This window comes from Bradysia coprophila, unplaced genomic scaffold (assembly GCF_014529535.1).
Source record: "Bradysia coprophila strain Holo2 unplaced genomic scaffold, BU_Bcop_v1 contig_248, whole genome shotgun sequence".
Taxonomy (NCBI): domain Eukaryota; kingdom Metazoa; phylum Arthropoda; class Insecta; order Diptera; family Sciaridae; genus Bradysia; species Bradysia coprophila.
Window position 1 is genome coordinate 87192 of NW_023503509.1, and position 20570 is coordinate 107761.

A 20570-nucleotide genomic window follows, 5' to 3' on the forward strand; every position below is an offset into this window, starting at 1 on the left:
TGTTTTTACGGCGTTGGTTGGTATGACATCGATCAAGAATATTTTCCTCAAAACCCAGACTAAAGCTCTCCGTAAACAATTTTATTTATTTGTTTAGCATTGAAAGGTCTCAATACGTAAATCCATTTTACAACTAAAATTGTTTGAATGTGGAAAAAAATGTGAAGAGATGTCAAAAGGGTATTAAATGCAAACACCTTGTCTATATTAAATTGAAATGTTTGACAAAAAGGGAAACAAATGTGGCCGGGAGAATTACATTGATTAGATATACAATTTGGTAGACGTTTCAATTGTCAGCCATTCGAGGAAATTTATCTACACACGCGGAATTCTGAAAACCGACCTATTTTCTATTTTTGTGTTTTACGCGAGTTCTTGATTTCTCCCTTTAAAAATACATGCAAAAGTCACAAAACACTGAAAAAACACAAAACTGAAAATGTGTCGGTTTTCCGAATTCCGCGAGTGTATTTCAGAACTTTTTTCCATTCCAAATTTACTCTGCTCAACTCCTCTCCATGCCGAGGTGAGCCTTCCCGCCAAGTAGAACGAAAAAAATCATTTTTTTCGGGTGGAACACGAAAAGAAACATAGCTAACGCCGACCCATACGAAAAACCTATTCGTATCAAAGGCCTTAATGTAAAACTTATCATCTCTCTCACTTCATTCTCTTCTCTGCTGAAAAGCCATTTGCCCTAAAATCACTTACATTACCTATTCTTTGCCTTGTTATCATGCATAAAGATATGCGATATTATATTCGACCGATAGAAATTGGATTACCGATAAAAAATAATAAACTACCGATAGAAATGAGGTGCACATCGCTGGCACCTCTTCCAGCTGGATGTTGGTTGACGACGAAGTTGACGCAAGTTCCACCAGCTCAACGTACTTTTCTTTTTAAACGAGATGTGAAATATCTTAGAACAACTCAAGATTTTTTTTAGTTGAGTTAAGATTGAGGCCGTAAAGGCGTTTTGTTGGTTCCTATGGAAATCATCCTTTTACGAAATGGAACGTAAATGTGGTTAGCTCATTCCTAGCGAATTCATCCTTTTACGAAATGTAACGTAAAGGATTTTACATCGTTCCTACAGAATTCAACTTTTTACAAAAATAAATACCAATTTTCATTGTACATAAAAAGCGTTTTAACACGCCGAGCGATCCGGCCCATTCGCAATGCGAGCCGGGCGCCGGAACGGTGTTGGTAACTTAGGAGTTATTTTTTTTCTCTCGCACCGTCTAATAATTAGTCCTTATACAAAATAACACGCTAATAAACACAGACAGAGAAATACGTCGCGTTAAATGGTGAAGGTGCCATCGACATGTATCTCATTTCTATCGGTATTTTATTATTTTTTATTGGTACTAATTTTATCGGTAGTTTATTATTTTTTATCGGTAGTATTGAATTAAATTATCGATCGTTTATTACCGAAGTCAAATTTCATAAATTCCTATTCAAACAGCTATAACAACCCGTTTTCATTGTAAATGATTTTCTGAATAAAGGGTGTTAAGGAATCTCACGCCGCGTCATTCACAATAACTCACAAAGTGACATTTTCCTTATACGAAATGTGTTAAAATGCGAATTATTGTGAATGACGCGGCGCGAGATTCCTAGCAACCGAATAAAGAACTAAAACAGCTATATTTTACTATAAATAAATATTTTTCAGATATGCTACTATATAGCTTAAAATAGATATACATGCCTAAATGTAGCTGTATATAGTTACGAAACCAATTACTTCTCTGTTAACAGAAACTCTATAAGTACCATTTGTCCCAAGCTATATCACTTTTACTAAAATCCAATATGGCCGCCGGCAGCCATTTTGTTGGCTATCTTCAAAAGCACTTATTGGGCACCAGCTCGGTAGGGGTCGATCCGAAATCACCCATCTTCGAACTTAGCCTGTCTTTTGACATTACCAAACGAGGAAAAAAGAATTTTCAAAATCAGATGCGTTTTACTCAAGTTATAGAACCCACAAATGGACATTTGGACATTCGCTGATTTGGCATCTCTGGACAACCACAATAGGTTTTTCCTTAATCAGGTAGTCCAATTCGACGCGTTACAAACGTCTGTGCAAACCTATAAGACCCCAGTACTTCACACGGGTCTAAAAACCAGAATTTTCTCACCTCAAGCATGGGATTTTCGATTTCTTTGTAAAAGTATTCCCGAGTCATAAAGGAGAGCAAGTTTGAAAAGTTGGATTAACAACTTCGACTGAAAAAAATTGCAACTCGAGTAAAATTTGGTCGCCCGCATAGACAGTCATCTATCTCAAGTGTCGTGTTGCAATTGTATGTAATTTTTGCTTTTTGTTGCGAAAATATCTGACTTAATGGCTAAAACTTTGACTTCTTCTCTCGAGCTTTTAAATTGATAAAGTTTTGTACACGAACCGTTAAATTACACTCTCTCACTCTCACTCTCTGTATTAATTTAAATTTATTTCATAAAAAATATAATTAAAATATAGCAGTCAACAAGTAGTATGGTAGGTAGGTAGCTATGGTAGGTATAGTGTGATTCGAAAAAAATGTGTACGATTCTCTGGTTTATATCTTATCATCAAACGGGGTCTTCACGAAATACGTGGTGAGTGTACCTTTACCCTTCACATAAATGGGACCACGACAATCGCATGTGTATCCTGCTGCCATTAAAACGTTTGCTGTACTCTCGGTCGTCTAAAGTAATACAAAAAAAAGGAGAAACTCAATGTTGATGTTTACAGATAACATTTAACACTAGACTTTGTTCGTGTCACTAACATACGTTCGAGTTCATGAAATCGTATATATATAAATGTACGAGCCATGGACTTCAATCTACCAAATGTAATTTCAATTCAAATCGAACATTGAACTCACATGGTTTTTCTGTGGAATTTAGGTCGGTTCAGTTTGAATACAATGTCACAAAGTCTGGATGAGAACAGTAAAAGCACTAAAGTTTCAAGTCGTTATGGGGGTTTTTCTTTTGAAAGCAGCAATTTGAAGTATTTTATTATGGCGTTCGTTCTATGCTGCTTCTTCACTTTAGAGTGGAAATAAGTGCTTCTTTACTTTCCCTACCGCTTCACATTAGAATAATCCGCGACGATGTGTCATCAACGTTTAATAGAATAACTTTTTTTATTGACTGTCTCTTCATGTATACCGATTTGACGGTTTATGATTATTTTTTTCTGCTTTTATGTTTTTAAGAGGCGTGTACGAAGGGCTCATAGATAAAATTACCATTTTAAGATGTCACAATTTGTGGGGGGAGGTCGTCAAGGCCATTAAAATCATTTCAGAAAATATGCCCTGTGAAGTATTATCAACGCATTTATGGATCATAGGATGTCATAGTAACAGGGCAATGAATTATGTAGAAATAATGACGCTAGTCAATGAAATGCGTCTAGGGAGGTGCGGTAATAGGAAAAGTAAGTAAATGTGCAGTTTTGCTTGCTTTCTCGCCAATAGCTACTGTTGTATGTACAAACCCGAGTTTCTTAAAAATTAAATATTTTGTTTCGTCTTGCCAATCATTTGAAATATTTCACACGATTTTTGAGCGAAAACATCCATTTTTCTGTTTTCCCGCACCTCCTCAGCATCAGCATTAAAGTCGGAAAACCACTTAAGAGACGCAGCCAGACAGGCTTTCTCAATTTTTTTTATAGAAAAATTGAACAAAAAAAAGCGAAATCTGGATTTTTTCGATCAGGCTCAAAATCCATTTAGACTACTATACGTGACCCTGGCTGTAATATCTCATCTGTTATCGTTGTACGACGGAAATTACAGATGAAGTGTAGGTAACGTAAGCCTTAAATGGTAAAATTAATGTTGAAACTAATGAAGTAGAAGATTTTGTATCGATCGGTTATGAACATGCGTTGATCAAAAGAAGTAATAGATTCAACGTATAACTTCACTGTTTATACGGTCGTCGTCTGTGAAAGGAAGTACATTTTTGTTGATTTTCTGCTATGTACACATCAATTCACGTAATAAGAGCGCTCAGGGAGAATAGTGAGGATGTGGCATTGAATTCTGTTTTGCACTTACGGCGTGAACCGTAAAACCATGGAAACGGCACGGAGGTGTCTTATGGAATGGTAAAGTAAAGCAATACATAGCTTTATATTCGTGAATTTACACTAGCTTTCATGATGTTCTTGATTTATTGACATATAAATGAAAAAGTCAATTACGTGCTTGTTTGGAACTTTTTATTTTGCCTTCGACTCGGGCTGCAATCACATAAGGCAAAATACAAAGTTCCAAACAATCTAAGTCACTCAGCAAGCCCCCAGGAAATTAGTTTTAAGTTAAAACTTTTAACGCAGAGTTGAAAATCTTACCTGTTGCAGGTAACTTTGTTCCCAGGTAATCTACCTTATCTACTACAGCTGTACTTTCTGTATGGAGAGACCTGGAGAGAAAGTTACCAGCAACAGGTAAGATTTTCAACTCGTTTTTTTCAGTGTAATGACTCAATTTCAGGAGGTTCAGCGGAAAAATTAATTTACCTGCATCCGTCCCATTACTCCGCATGAATCCATTCGTGATGCCACATTGACGGTGTTGCTCCAAATATCATATTGTGGTTTTTGAGCACCAATAACGCCCGCAATGACCGGACCTGCATTTAAAAAAAAACGGATCTGAATTAATCATTTTGTTTCTGTTTCGATTAAATGGTTCACTCGACCATGATTCAACCCAATACGCAAACGGAAACGTTGAAAACTTTCACGGTTTATTTGATCCAAAACGGACATCAAAGCAATTGCAAACTCCACCACCACCGTTACGTTGTGCTCTTCCATACGTCTTTCATCCTAGATATGCATGAAGGAGAATTTTATTTTATTTTTTAAAAGATTTTTTTCTTCTTCAATAAAATGCTTGAAAAATCTTTATTGGAGTCATAAATTTACGTGCTTTGGATCCTGTTTTTATTATTAGTAACGTAATGTACATGCGATGCTACACACATATATTCGGTCGCATTATCAACAATTTGCCTTTTACACATACACAATGGATAGGTATCCAGGGAAAATTGTATTGTCTAATATATGTGAAAGAAATAACGAAAGAAAGTTGTAAAAGGAAAATTCATAAAGAAAAGCGCACAAAGGGCGCGTAATGCGTGTAGATGTTTTTTCTTTCCTTTATGAACGAGAAACATAGCCATTGTTAATGCGACTCTCCACAGTTTTGTGTGAAGTGTTGTGAATTGTTAAACACTTAAATTGTTTATCGTGTGTGAAGAAAACAGATTCTCTTTGCTCGTTTCGCTTGTTTTTTTGTTCCGAACATTTTCGGCTAAATATTTTCATATTTTATTGAAATCTTGTTATTTTTGACCCTTTTTTTATTTGAGCGTTTGTTTTGAATCAATTTAAAGTATTGTTTGTGTGTGTGTCTAGACTGACTGTAAATTGAATGGATAACAGCCTTCAAAGCAGTTGGAAATGTTACTTTCAAATGGTTGAATGAAATTTGAACTAGAATGGAAAATATGGAAATCTTGTCGAATCATTTGAGTCGAGTGTAGGCTGAGAGTCACATGTGTGTAATATATATTTCACTTTATGAACCGAAATGTTACGTTTTAATTGCATTATTTGACGAATATAATATCGAAATACCAAGTAATTTGCTCTGTATGCAACGCTATTTCAGGCCCACTAAAACGAATTACTGTGTAGCCGAGTGGTCCGTATTACGTAACGTAGGTGGCAAATTGTGTATCACAAGAAATAATTTGTGTTATTTCTGCGAGCGAATGAAACTGAATTTAAATTCTGAGAATCCAACGCTTTTCATTTCAAAAGTAAAAAAGCCATTTATCAACGCCAATTAAATCTGGAAAATTTTACAAAAATAATAACAAGAGATTCGCTGGCTGCAGACGACCCTTACGAACGTTTTGAGTATAACCCTCATTAACAATCATACGAAAAAGTTACATGTCTCGTCCTTAACAATAGTCGTAGGTAAATTTTGAAGTCTCAAAAAAACAGTGAGCCTTAAGATAAAATTCCTTCCTTCTTCCGATTCCTTTGCTTACTTGACTTCCATTATTGTAGTAACGAATCTAAGCTAAAAACGCTTTAAAATTTTACACTACTTCAATTTTCAAGATCATATTCATCAAAATCTAGTACTTCGAGGTCTATACGTATTGAGGCCCGTCATAGTCATAGGTAAATGACAGGACAGTTTCCCGAAAATGTATGGAAAATTTTATCACAAAAATTTACAATTTTTTTAAAAGAAACTCACCTCTTATACTTTTCATTGTGTTCGGGCATAGTCTCTTTAGGTCGCCAAGGCATATTTGAACACTAAAACACTTTTAGTTGATGCAAAAACAATTTTTTGTTTTTGTTTTGTCGCGACCAACACACACAAAATATTTCGACACAACTGTGACACTCTGCTATTACAAGTACTAGAATGTATGTTTGCTGTGTTCACTTCGGCGGTAAAATATTTTCATTCAAAAAAGTGTCGGACATTTTATAAAAATAATAAAACAGTTGACAAAAGGTAACGTTTGCATTTAATAATGCTCACAGACCATTTTTCAAAGCTTTACGAGACCTCAGCGGACATTATTTCATCAATAAGAGAACATTTATTAAAATTTTAATATCTCGTAAGACTGCGCTGAGCATAAATAAGTGTTCGTTCAAATTTCACACTTCTTTAGTAAGCTAACAAGACTCCGCTAAGTCTAATTATGTCAACTCTCAGAATAAAAATATCGGCGGAGCTTTCACAAACCTTCGCTGAGGTCTAGTAATTCTCCGCTTGGCTTGGGGAAGCGTCCGTTAGGTTTAAGCAAGTTGTAGTAAGGCTTAATAGAGCTAGCCAGACACTCAATTAACAGCGGAGATCTACCAAAGCTAAGTGGAGTTTTAATAAATCATAGCGAACACTTATTAGGTATTCGAAGATGCTTATTGAGTGTTCGCTTAGCTTCATTGCCTTAGTAAAACGTGTTAAGGCCTGACGGAGAATTATTAAAGCTCGTTAGAGGTTTGTCAAAGTTCAGCGGTGAATTATTAGAGCTCAGCTGAGAATTATTCGACCTCAGCCGATATTTTCATTCAAAGAGGTGACATAATTAGACTCAGCGAAGTCTTGTTAGCTTACTAAAGAAGTGGGCTACAATCTTAATAAATGTCTACCATCGTTGAAATGTCCGACACTTTTTTGAATGAACACAGCAAACATTCATTCTAGTACTTATAACAGCGGAGTGTCACAGTTGTGTCGAAATACTTTCTACGTTTTTGTCGCGACAAAATAAAAAAAAATTGTTTTTGCATCGAGTAAAAAGTGTTTTAGTGTTCAAATATGGCTTGGCGACCTAAAAAGACTATGCCTAAATACAATGGAAAGCATAAGAGGTGAGAAGAAATTCATAGACAAATTGGGTTCTTTAATGAAAAAAGCAACTGGTGAAGCTAAATCGAAAGATTATCTTTTACAAAGATTATCAATCGCGATACAATGTGGAAATGCCGCTTGCATTTTGGGAACATTAGGGAAGAAGAAAATTGATGATTTTTATTTATTGTAATTTTTTTTTTTATATATGAAAAGATCGATTTTTTACTGGCTGCGCCACTATTGTGAGCAGTCTTTTTTGTCGCATCAATATAAATAAATAAATTTGATATTCATAAGAGGTGAGTTTCTTTGAATTTTTTCGGGAAACTGTCCTGTCATTTCCGTATGACAGGGCCTTAAGGGAATAATATTTACGGGTTTAAAAACGTAAAGAAACATGAAACATCGAATCAGAAGAAAGTTTCAATGAAATTTTGTTGCCTGTGCGAACTGACTTTTCAGAAAACAATGTACACCCTTTGAACTTCCAGTTCGTTTGGAGTAAACAATGAAGACAAATAGCAGATTACGTTGGATGCTGCGAAAGTAGTTCATTACACAAGGACACAATTTTGTAATACGAGCAAACTCACTAGTGTGTTTTTAAGCAACAAGCTTCACCTTCGGCTCGGATATACAAACTCTACACTTGTCGAAATTTACTGTTACAAAGCACGTTGCTTAAAAACACACGAGTAAATATGCGAGTTTCACAAACTTGTGTCCAAGTCAATGAATTACATCCAACGTATTCTGGTTTATTGCCTCCTCATGCGAAAATTAACCTGTTACAGACGGCTGTCATCTGTTATCGACAACGACAGCAAGAATAAACTGTTGGATCACTTGATAATAACATAGGTCTAGTAGTCGAAATGAATTAGACGATCAAGTAACCCTAGTTAAGAAGAAAATTGCTTTAAGTCACTTCTCAATAAACACTGGAAGTGCAAAGTTGTGTTTCATTGGGAGTCCAGTTATCTAATGATATCTGACCAGTATCAACCTCTGCCAACATAAACGACAAGCTCTAACTAATGAAGTCTATAGCAAAAAATCTTGTTCAAAACAAATGAAGTAAAAGATTTCTGAGATCAATCTCTGAAAATCTTCGATCGAATGAAGTAATAGATTAGATAGTAAAACTGTTAATATGCCTCTACTAACTTCTAATAAATTTGAAATGTTTTTACAGTTAGGAAATGAATTCCCAATGAAGGTGCGGCAGAAGGGGAAAAGTATGAAAATATGCAGTTTTGCTTGCTTTGTCGAAAATAGCTACTGTTGTACAAACTCGATTTTCTTAAAAATTAGATATTTTGATTCGTGTTGTCGATACCTTTCATTTGACATATCGCATACGATTTTTGAGCATTCAGAGATATGCTTGAAAAACTGTTGAAAAACTAACTGGGAAAATAAGTAGAACACGCTGTTTCGCTCGCTTTCTCGCCTATAACTTACTGATCGACGAACTCGATCTTCCCAATTTATCTGTTTTTCACCAGTTTTTCAAGCATATCTCCGGAGGTTTTCCATCAAAAATGGTGTCCGGTATGTCAAATGAAAGGTACTGACAAGGCGAAACAAATTATTTAGTTTTTAAGAAAACTGGGTTTGTACAACAGTGGCCATTGACTAAAAAGCAAGAAAAACTGTATAATTTCTTACTTTATCTATTTTCCCGCATCATCCTTGGATTATGTTCTGACTAAGACACCGTATTCCATCGAATCCAAGTGTTCCAAATTCTAGATTTTAAATAGACTAAATAGCCCTAACACTTCGAACGCGTCTACAACACACTCTCTAATTGGTTACAATAAAAAATGTAGAAAAAAGAGAAGAAGTAAAATCTCGTCTGTAGCATATAGAATGACTGAAACCACATTTTAACGACATCAACAATCACCACGACCCTAAAATGTTGATAAATTAATGTTGCTTGTCTCGTCTGCATTTTAAGATTATTTAAATCAGCGGAGAGATGCCGTTAAACGCAGATGATAATTTGTTTTATTTTGTTCAGTTTGTCGAACTACTTGGTACGAACACGTAGTAATCTACACAGCGATGAGTAAAATGAAAAATTGTTCATGTATCATCCCCGAGAGACAGTGGATGTTAAGCATCATGGATATAAATTTTTAAAACTAATTATTGTTGTCATCCCACATCATAATTTACTTGGTACATTGTGCACAAATGCTAACTAAGCTAGATGTAATAGAATTTCAGTCGCTTACCGCCTCATTTTTAATCTTCATAGTTAGCAGAATGGAAATTTATTGTTAGTGAAATTGCACACACAATGAAGACAAAAGAACAACTTACCATTGCACCTTCTTCTTTACCGGGTCTCAATCCGGACGCGGTCATATACGTACTGCCAATAGTTTTGATTTTCTCAATGCCACTGAATTTCGGTTTCAATAACAACTGAAACCAAAAAACCATTTTATTTATTAGAAACTCAACAAAACTGCCATTATTGTGGCTAAGTTGTTGGCTATATCATGGAATTTTTGGTCTTCCCTTACCCCTTACGAAAATGAAAGAGAGAGAGAGTGAGAGAAAAGAAAGAACGAAAAAAAAACCAGAAATACCTTACCTTATCAAAATCGCAAATTATTTCATTCAACAGCCGCAAGCATTCCAACCCTTGTTTATTGACATCTGTTTCATCGTAAAATTCCTTGTAATTGGGGATAGAGGCAAACATAACAGCTACACAAGAATAACTTTCATGATACAAGTCATTTGAACGATCCTTACGCAAAAAATGTTGTGCCACATGAGCCGGCAGTATATTTTCGAGTAATATCTGAGGATAAAATCGGAACATAAAAGCCAAGACATTGTTATGATGATGGAAGAGGACTACACTCATATTCGATGTTATGTTATTACTGCGTTACCATATGTGTGTCATAACATAGATGTATGTACGGCTTAGCATTATATAGTCGTTACGTTACCTTATTGATTCCTCGCATCGTTTCAACTTCTTCTTGTTCAACTTTTAATTTGGCTTTCCATAGGAAATCGGTTCGTGCAACCAGGTCACCTTGCCGGTCTAATATATGGAGGACGATTGCAATTAGTGTTAAGAACAACGCCCCTTGTACTGCCAAGCCGTAGTCTGCACTGCAAAACGAAAATGGAAACAATGTTGCAACTAAGTTTGTCGGATAGTGATGTTGCTTTACATAAATGTTGGTAATGCAATTATGCTTTTATTAGCCGATTCAGTTTGAAATTATCGTTCAAAACAATATTTGTGTACGGAATGTGTTTTCCTGCACATAGGTTTAGTTTGCATAATGCATTTTGCCATGATAGCCGTAATCGAATTTCGAAGCACGATGAAGCCTTCCATGAAATTTGTTGAAGAATGCTCAAACGGAGAACTTTTTATGGTTCACTGCATCAGTAGAAGGATATGTGATGCTGAATTGAAATTCAAACTCGAAGGTAAATTCACAGTAAGGCAGTTCAATACACACAGAACGCCTTTCTCAGAAAAAATGCAAAAGGAACGACTTCAAATATGCATTTGATGAATCTATAGAAGGCTGATATTTGCCTAACAAAAAATGGAATGGAAATTCCAATTTTGTTGATGTTTATCGCTCAATTTTAACGTCTCCCACTGCTGAGTTCATGAAAGAAATTTTTGTTATGATCAATCGAATAGATAGAATGAATAAAAACAAAGCTTTGATAGAAATCTAGTTAATTGGAACAACAGTCAATCCCAACATAAAATACGATTGAACAATTTACAATTATTGTAAGGCGCGGATCAGGTGTCAGGTCGACCTGAAACCTGAAGCTCAGATTATCTGGATGTGATTAGCACTGAATCTGACTTCAAAATGTTTACCTGACCGGAATTAACGTAATTAATTAAACGTTAAGGTCTGTGATAGGGTAAACGTACTCCAATTGGCCTAAAAATGAAAATCGATTAACATTCCCATCAGCTGCAAGTGCATCATTGAATCTGCTACTTTGCATTTAAAACATATTCTAAACTTTTCGGTTCAAATTCTACTACTTCATTAAATTGAACATTCGTCTTGCAATATAACATAGAACAATCCAGAGGTATCATTTAATTATATCGTCGTTGTCGGTAGCAGATGCATATTGCAAAATGTGACGCCAGTAGAATTGATAGAACTCACGAAACCTGACGACTTTACGTAAACTTGAATTGGAAGTAAATGAACCGGAAGCAGAACTTGACGGAATTAACTAGAAATCACAGTAGTAAATAAATGGAACCAAGCTCTTAATGTATCCTATACAGTCGTCTAAAACGAAATATATGTCCAACAGAATGAAGTAATAGATTTGGTATCAAACATTCGTATTGTTTTTCAACAAATAGATTAACAGATTAATGCGTTGTAGACCATAATACTGTTACAGTTAATAACGAAAGATTTAAGTGAGAGAGAATCATTTTTAGTAAATAGCCGCAATACAAACAACACACACTCTACGGATAATAGCGGCAGAGTCGAAAATTTTCTTTCCGTAGAGTGTGTGTTGTTCGTATTGAGGCTATTTAATTTTTAGAGGCTTCGCAACTTCTCAACAGATTTCTTGGGTCATAAGAAACACTTTTTTGTCTATCTAATGCTGTAAAATTGCGACTTCGTCGCTCAATTCCGGCGCACTACAATTTTATTGTTTGTTACTTACCTGTTGTTATAATCTCTAAACAGATTGCTCGACCACAATACGGCACTATGCACGCCTATACAAATGATCATAGAAATAAATTTGAACACAAAGCCAGCTTTGAGAAAAGCCGAAATCGATGCTAGCGTCAGAGCACAGCAAAAGAGGTACACTGGTGCCGTCTCGATTGGCTGAGATCTATACGATGGATAAGCTATATCAACGAATATAGCATCAGGATTGGCGGTAGTCAGTTGATCTTCCATCTGTTCGACCTGAATAAAGGAAAAGAGAATGGCTTGAGCATGTATATGGCTCGAGTTGAATTATTTTCTTTTTCGAAAACTTATAAACGATTCTATAACGATAGAAACGATTTTCTATAAATTTTCCAAGCTAAGTGAAAGCTCTGAGCTTTTAAGATAGGTTGATGGTTGCTCTAATTTTACACGGCCGTCAAGAGCCTCGATCTCTTTATGTATTTTGATAGGGTCAAACGGTAAAATTTATAAAAAGGTTCACCACTCACCGTAGAATTCAGCAGATTTGTTGAATTTGATGAAACATTGAGATTTGTTGTTCGTTCGTAATTTATCTGAAACGATTTCGATTGAAGTTTAAAGTCGAATTTACCGCCGAACACAAAATGGCATACCACGCTGAATACTGCACAGGCAGCTATCAGAAAATTTGACACTACGAATATGGCCATCCGGATGGGTCGACTGGAAGCAATGATTTGACCAGGTCCATTGTTTCCCACATCTGATGATTCGGACATTTGTGAATGACTTAAATATAAAAATAAACTTAATGCTATAAGCGTAGCGCCAGTAGATCCAAGCACGACAACATTGCTAAAGTTTGGTGAGAGAGAAAAATAATTTAATTCGAAAAATGAAATTGCACAGACTGGCTGTGTGTACTACCCATGGATAACAATCAACTGTAACAGTCCTATTGATATAAACATGATAAACGAGCAAACTAAATCAAAGCGAAAATGAGGATCTGGCTGTTCGCGGTACTGTGATTCGATGGTACTATTTCTATACCACATTGTTACTGGTCGAAGTTCTAAAAATCGAACAACAATGAAATTTCTACAAATCGAATGCAACGTTTTCCTTTGTCGGTTTACCTGTCGGTGGTCCAAAACAATTAAAATCGGAGCATCGTCGTTCCGGTGGTAACAAATTCGATTCAATCATTGCGATACTCTACAAAAAAGGGAACAAATTGTGAAAGTCATCGTTGATTTGCATTTAAACAAGTGGCTCGTACCGCTAGGCCAATATTTTTTGCCATTTTCGAATCGGTAATGTTTGCGAAAGGCTTATCCGCACCCCAACATTCAACGTACTTGGTCATTTTCGAAGATGGTCGCGATCGAGATGGAGGTCCTCCAGGGGTGGCTGTTTGACGTTAAATTTTACAAATGACGAAATCTTAAGATTAGAAACAGAAATTTACCAATTCCACCTGGAGATCGAACGTGAATGCCATCACCGTTCGACACAGACATTTTTCTCATATCCGAAAATGTGCTAGACGATCGTCGACGCTCAGCGAATGCCATCAAACCCTGGACAGACAGTTTCCGTCGGTCTCGTTCGACTGGTCCACTGGGCGGAGCTTCGACCGGCAATGATAGGGATGATTTGCTATTGTTATTTATCGGTTCGTCCAGCTCGTTCTCCTCGGTTATGGTTGGTGTTAATTGGTTTTTGGATTTTTCTTCGGGAGTCTTGACCATTTCTTCTGACGGAGACTTAGGACTTTCGATTGGCTCAGCTATTGACACAATTTTACTGCTGACTGATAAGGAGTCCGGTTTGGTGTCGTTCTCGTTGATTTTAGATAGATCTAATGACGACTTCTGGAAAAGTGAGTTCAAGGGGAGTTTTATCTGATGATCAAAGATTTTATCACTGATTGAACAAGGGTGTGTATGAGACTCAACAATTCCCAAGAAAGTAGACCTATTAATCAAAATAAATTGCAATTGTGGCTTCTTTTTTGTCGTCTCAACCGTCTAACGACATGTACGGTTTTTTATACCCCCACACAGTCCGACGTCAAACTATTCATTTGAGAGAACCAAAAAACTTTCCATTACCAAGAAGGTGTTTTCCACTCATCGCATTTCTAACTCTCCAAACAAAACAAAAAAAATTCGAGATGAAAAAACTTCGATCCGATTCGGAGTATACACATGTTGACGTGCTACAACGAGACACAATACAACCCAGAGCGTTTCGAGAAGAAAAAAATTATTCTTAAAAGCTTTTCGCTCAAGTAAACAAAACTAACTCAACGACAACAACAAATAATAACAAAATACAAATCCCTCTGCTCGACTCGATACATTGGATTAAATTTGTATTAGAGAACGAACGGAGCGAACGCGGAGGCAGATATACCTCTACAAAATTACTGGAAAACAATTTCGCTTTGTTTCTTCGTTCAATTTATTTTCTGTTTTATTTTTGTAAATAAATTCTGTTTCTAATGTTTTTCGTTCGTTTGAATGAAATTGGTTACATTCATTGTGTATAATATAATTCGTTTATGTGTTACGTATGCAAACGAAGACTTGTCTGAGGACAAACTCATCGAAAATTTGTAAAAGTGCGAAGGGTATAGAAACCACGTTGTTCCGTCCTTGACATCAAATTAAATTCTTGAAAATTTTTACTTTTGACGACAGCGAGGACGACAGTATTGAGACATTTCTACATGCTTTTGCACGATAAAGTGCACTTACCGTACACATAAACATCTTACGTAATTGCTTGTAAATTATTGTTTTGGCTTATGTGATTACTCCACTCGCCTTCGGCTCGTTCCGGAAATTTCACACTTGCCAAAATAACAAACTTACAATGAGGGATGTAATATACTATTATTGGGAAAATTATCTTAAATTTTGGTTGATGATGTTTGTTTGCATTACATAATAGTACACTGATAAAAAAGATTTTGGCGGTGTACTTCGGATATGTATGATATACTTCTGTTATGCATAGTATGCGTCGGGTATGTATGGCAAACCTGTCGTATGTAAGTTTACGTACGATATGTGTGCCATACATCTCACGCGTGTAGTCGACGTAGGACATGTGTAAAATTTTGGTATGTGTAACTTCATCGCAAAATTACCTCATACGCCCAACACGTTTGAGAAAAGCACACGTTTAGGATGTTTGTATACGCATGGTAAGTATGATGTCAAAAGATCGTACTTGTTGTGCGTTAACATTCGTACACTGTGCATTTTATATTAATAGCAACTATGTCAAGTCCTTTACGTACATGAGATGAATGTATCTGTATCAGGATTTTAGGATTCACTTAAAAACAGAAATATTAAATTCAGTCATTTAAATTTCAAAACGTTTTATTCCCTGAGTTCCAATCTCATACTGTTGAAATATCGAAATATTACGCAAAAAGAAGAAGAAGGAATTACGATTACGATTCTCGATATTAGGTCATTGTCATATACCATAGTTCTAATTAGAATAAAAAAAAATATTTTCAAAGTTTCATATGTGTGTCATGTAAGTAAACGTATAGCATGTATAAGTACTTTGTGTGCAAACGTGCTCCACGTTTACCTACTTCTACCAACGCTTCACAATACAACTATCAATGTAGTATGTCTTAATTGCAACATTGGTTGAAACGCCGCTTTGAGATCAAGAGGTCCCCAGTTCAAACCCAGCACCAAACATGGAGAAAATTTTTTATCTAAGAAAAAGTTACGATATAAATGAATAAAAACACGAAAAATAAAAAAATTAAAATTAAAAAGAACGAAATTTGACGAAATGTACATCAAAATTTCATTTTATTTCGGATACCAGAGCAAACGTACTGGACGTTTACTGACGCAGTGCACGTGTACTAAACGTTCCCGAAGTTCGATCCAAAAATAGCTGTCTGTCAGCCAATTTACACGTCCACTACGTACAGTACACGTCCAGCGCGGTAACTTTTCTATCAGTGTATCCCAAGATTACAGTGACTAAGGTTCTAAGGCAATATTGTTTGTGTCGCCCAAAACCACTTACAGTGGAGGAGTGACGCAATTTCTTTTATCCACGTTGTTTCCTTTGTTTCAGGATATTTTAATAATTTTAACAATTTTCTTAATAGAACTTTTCTCAACATCTGCCAACGTAGTCGACTCAATAGCGCAGTGTGTAAGTCGTTAGCCTCACACTGAATTATTGTGTTGGAAGTTCGTGAGTTCGAAATCGCTGACACATTAATAAAAAAATTATTAATGCTATGTGATATACGAATCCAACGAGCGAATACATCAGACACCACTCGCCATCTATCAGCAAATGGTGGGAACAAAAGCTCTTCAGTCAGCAGTCAGCAAGCGATCTAGTAAAGTGCTTGGCTACGTCGTAGAAGACATTCTCAAAAAGAAATTCTTGGGAGTGAGGAATTATCATGGGAAAAAAGAGCTCTTCAATCAGCAATCAGCAAGCGATATAGTAAGGTGCTTGGCTATGTCGTTGAAGAAAAAAATGTTGTCAAGATCTGGGTTGCTGAAAAACAGATGTCGCAGTGAACGATGCTACCGTCAATGAGATCCAATCAATGGAATGGAAAAACTCGCACACGTTCGGCTGGTTGTCTCTTACAGAGAGACAGTTGGTAAAATTGTCATCAATAGTAATAAATTAACATATAAGTTAAGATTGTACTATAGCATACCAATAAAGGTGTCAAAACATGGTTTCATGATTCCATGTTTAAAAAAAAAAAAAAAAAATCTGCCAACGTCGAGGCCAACGTCTGACGCAAAATTTTTGTAAATTTTTTTTTTAGAATTTTTTCGGTACAATTTTTGCTTTTCTTTTTATGAGTCGAAGCTGTAAGCGGCACCCCACCGATATCAGTTCTTTTATAAGTGGATAAAAGGACCTGCGTCACACCTCCACTGTAAGTGGTTTTGGGCGATATCAGTTCTTTTGTAAGAAGATTTTTTTGAGAATTTTCGACTTTTTTGAAAAACCATGAAACACGTATCAACTAAAATACAAAACTCTATAACTTCCCCTTTGAACCGAACTTTTTATCTGCCATATTTTCCTAGTTATTGCTGCCATAGAACACACTTAAAACGCTCATATCTCCCAAATGTACGATTTTTGGGGAAAATCATGAAACACTTGTCGATGAGAATGAGAAAATATATAAATTTGTCGATCATGTAATCACCTGTTATCGACAATCAACGAATAAAATAAACAATGATTTATGGTTTGTGTACAGTTTAGCTAGCAAAATGTATGCAGAAGTCGAATAAATGAAGTAAAAGATTTCGTGTCAAACAAAAACCAATATTTTTAACAACATAAGTTATAGATTCAATGATACGTTTCTCAATATTGCAAAAGGTTTACAAAACGCCTGATCAATCTATATCTAAAGCATTAATGTTAATAAGCGTTCCACATTCCCGACAACATTCGCTCAATTATTCCGAAGACGACGCTGTCCAAATTACAAAATCTCCCAAATAAATAATTGAAAATGCCAAAGATTTCCTCGACGATTTCATTTCAATCTGTTTATGAGTTTCGCACAGCATACGACGAAAATATGTTTTTCTTTTCGCTTGAACTTAGCACAAAAGCTCCTTTACTTAGAAAACATTTCTAACAAAGAAAACTCTTGAATTAGTCAAATCGCAGCAATTGAAGCGATAAATTTCCAACGTGTCACTTTATATAATAAAAAGGAAAAGTTTTTCATTGCCGTCAATGGTACTATAAACGCGTATTATATGGCTGGATGGGTGGGGTGGCATTTTTTCACACGACACTTTCCACATCCACTCAGCGCTCGCCTCTCATCTTCCCTGATGTAAACGAATAACGGAACGTTCGCGAAATGAATACTCCGGTATGAACGACAAGAAAAACCGTTCATTGAATTTTATGAAACATTTTCAATGTGAGGTGTCTATCCATCCACTCCTGCCGTAGTTGATGGAATGTGTTATTATTATAACACCGGGTGTATAAAAGGATAAAGAAACATCGAAATCATTTATTTTGAAAGGTGCAATTGTACTTTGACTTCGGTGATAGGGATTATGTTTTTTGTGGATTTAGGGGAGGACAAAATTAATTGAATCGAAATGTTTTTCACGAGGGGTGTTTAAAGGCGTGTATAATCATTTTGCCTTAACGTTGAATTAATTACGTGAATTACGAACGGTTTATGTAAGAATTCCGGCATTAGTTCTCCGTATTTGTTTACATTTCTGGGTTCGAACGGCTTTTTATCTCAACGTTTTTCTTTCTTTTAGCTGTTGGGTTCGGCAGCAAAACATTTCAAATACTGTAATTATCAACAGACCTGTAAACTCTACGGGAAAGCTTTTGCACTCATAAAACCAACTACCCCATAGAGACCGAAGGTGTTATATACGATTGAATTGGTTTAAATATAGATACAGAAAATATTGTTATGGAATTTGCAAGGATTTAACAATGAAATGGAGTCTGCTCTGCAGCCAGTCGATCGTATTACATTTTCGTGTTACATCCAATCTAAATCGAGAATTGAATTTAATGAGAAGCGTCAGAGGTGAATTTTTCATTGTAACCGTTGGGTATACTCGTATACACAGTGTGAATATGATTATATGCTGAAAATTAAATCGATTCATCCTATCTTCATCTCTCCTATCTGCATTGTCTCAGTGGATTTGAAAGCTTGTAAAAATTGGATGTGTAAGTACAATGCTTCATGTACTGTTGTACTCTTATTCCATAGTCATCATTTGAAAGGAGTTCATTTACTCGACTTGTATGATGTTTTTACATAAATTTAAATAAAAACTTTTTTATATTTTTCCACGATTCCTTTTTTTACGATACTAATGACAGGAGTAGATCTACTACAACGTTGAACATAAATGTATTGCCCCGTTATACACCAAAACCAAACATGTAACATTTTATAGCCATCTTTTCAGTCACTATCTTCAAATTTTAAATACATTGACTCTTTCATGTTTCTATATTATACAAGGATGGAAAAAAACGACGATAAATTTCAGCGCAGAGAACCGAAATTTTTCCATCCAGCAAATTATTATGTTTTCTGAAATTGATGGAAATAAATTCATGAAATAAATGTCTGAATTTTTAGACTTTTGCCGAACAGATTGGCTTTTCAATATCATTTATATTGAACGGATCCATGGCCGCACGGTACCCGAACATGTGACGCAAGGGTTTTTATAGGAGAGCAAATTCAGAGGAGAAAAACGAGCAAACGATACAACACATCTTTACATGTCATCTGTTATCGACAACGACAGCAAGAATAAACGACAATCTCTGACTGATGAGGCCTTATATAGCAAAAATCATGTTCAAAACAAATGAAGTAAAAGATTTCTGAAATCAAATATCTTCGATCAAATGAATATTTTGAATAGTAAAACTGTTAATATTCTTGCCGTCTGTGACAGGATAAACGTACTTCAATTGGCTTAAAAATGAAAATCTATTAACAGTCCCATCAGCTGCAACTGCATCATTGTGCTATCATTGAATTTACGACTGTGCATACAAAACATTTTCTAAACTTTTCGGTACAAATTCTACTACTTCATTAATTGAACATTCGTCTTGCAATATAACGCAGAACAGACCAGAGGTAATCATTTAATCATATCGTCGTTGTCAATAGCAGATGCATATTAAGACGTAATTTACGATTGTTGAGGCGGTGGGGCCGACGACGACTAAGGTTGGGTGGAAAGATATCATTTGGACGGAGGCGGATCGACAGAACTGGACGATAAAGTGTGCGAGATGACCTCGCAGCAAAGTAACGTCTGGAAATTTGTAGATCTCAGGACGTGACTTTAAATAAAGTTGAATTGTAGGTTAATGAACCGGAAGCAGAAATTTACGGAATTAACTATAAATCACCATAAATAAATGGAACCAAGAGATGAAAGTATCCGGGAACGAATCTAAATCCATTTTAAATGAAAATGTGAAACTGCGAAATGACCAGATTCTTCTCTCAGCGTCAGCATGTACAATAATGTCTTCGACGTCAATTTGATTTCACTATAATGCGTGCTGGTTGAGTGATGTTTCATACTGATGCATCGTCAAGGGTAGTACAAGCGCTCAAAAAACTAAAGAGTCTGAACGAGCAATGTTTGGCTTAGGTAGTTTAACTAGTTTGTTTATAAGTTTCAAGATGACCTCACATAACCTATCCGCCTATTGATATCCTTTCAGATATCAAAGCCGCAGACATATCGCCAGCATAATTATCGAAATCGAATCTGTTACTTCTTTTGATCAGAAAATCTTTTACTTCATTTGTTTCAACATGCATTTTACTATAAAAGCTACCATTAAGCAGAGCTTATCATATATT

The 20570-nt window shown here is 35.7% G+C and overlaps 1 protein-coding gene across 5 annotated transcripts in view; it reads right to left on the reverse strand.

The window, feature by feature from the left end:
• Nucleotides 1-2462: 2462 nt before the first annotated feature.
• The window catches only part of LOC119078357 (adenylate cyclase type 2), a 71970-nt gene continuing 53862 nt past the window's right edge, over nucleotides 2463-20570 (reverse strand). For 4 of the 5 annotated variants that reach the window (XM_037185860.1, XM_037185859.1, XM_037185858.1 and 1 more), the window contains exons 11-24: nucleotides 13605-14010; nucleotides 13416-13546; nucleotides 13273-13351; nucleotides 13061-13208; nucleotides 12787-12988; nucleotides 12661-12726; nucleotides 12153-12406; nucleotides 10418-10586; nucleotides 10051-10263; nucleotides 9774-9878; nucleotides 9686-9700; nucleotides 4741-4870; nucleotides 4559-4671; nucleotides 2463-2723 (exon numbers count right to left, since the gene is read on the reverse strand). In XM_037185860.1, the coding sequence (XP_037041755.1) occupies nucleotides 2592-2723; nucleotides 4559-4671; nucleotides 4741-4870; nucleotides 9686-9700; nucleotides 9774-9878; nucleotides 10051-10263; nucleotides 10418-10586; nucleotides 12153-12406; nucleotides 12661-12726; nucleotides 12787-12988; nucleotides 13061-13208; nucleotides 13273-13351; nucleotides 13416-13546; nucleotides 13605-14010 (2163 nt within the window). In that variant the 3' untranslated portion in view covers nucleotides 2463-2591. The remainder of the gene's footprint in view (nucleotides 2724-4558; nucleotides 4672-4740; nucleotides 4871-9685; nucleotides 9701-9773; nucleotides 9879-10050; nucleotides 10264-10417; nucleotides 10587-12152; nucleotides 12407-12660; nucleotides 12727-12786; nucleotides 12989-13060; nucleotides 13209-13272; nucleotides 13352-13415; nucleotides 13547-13604; nucleotides 14011-20570) is intronic. The other variant, XM_037185861.1, reaches the window with a different exon arrangement.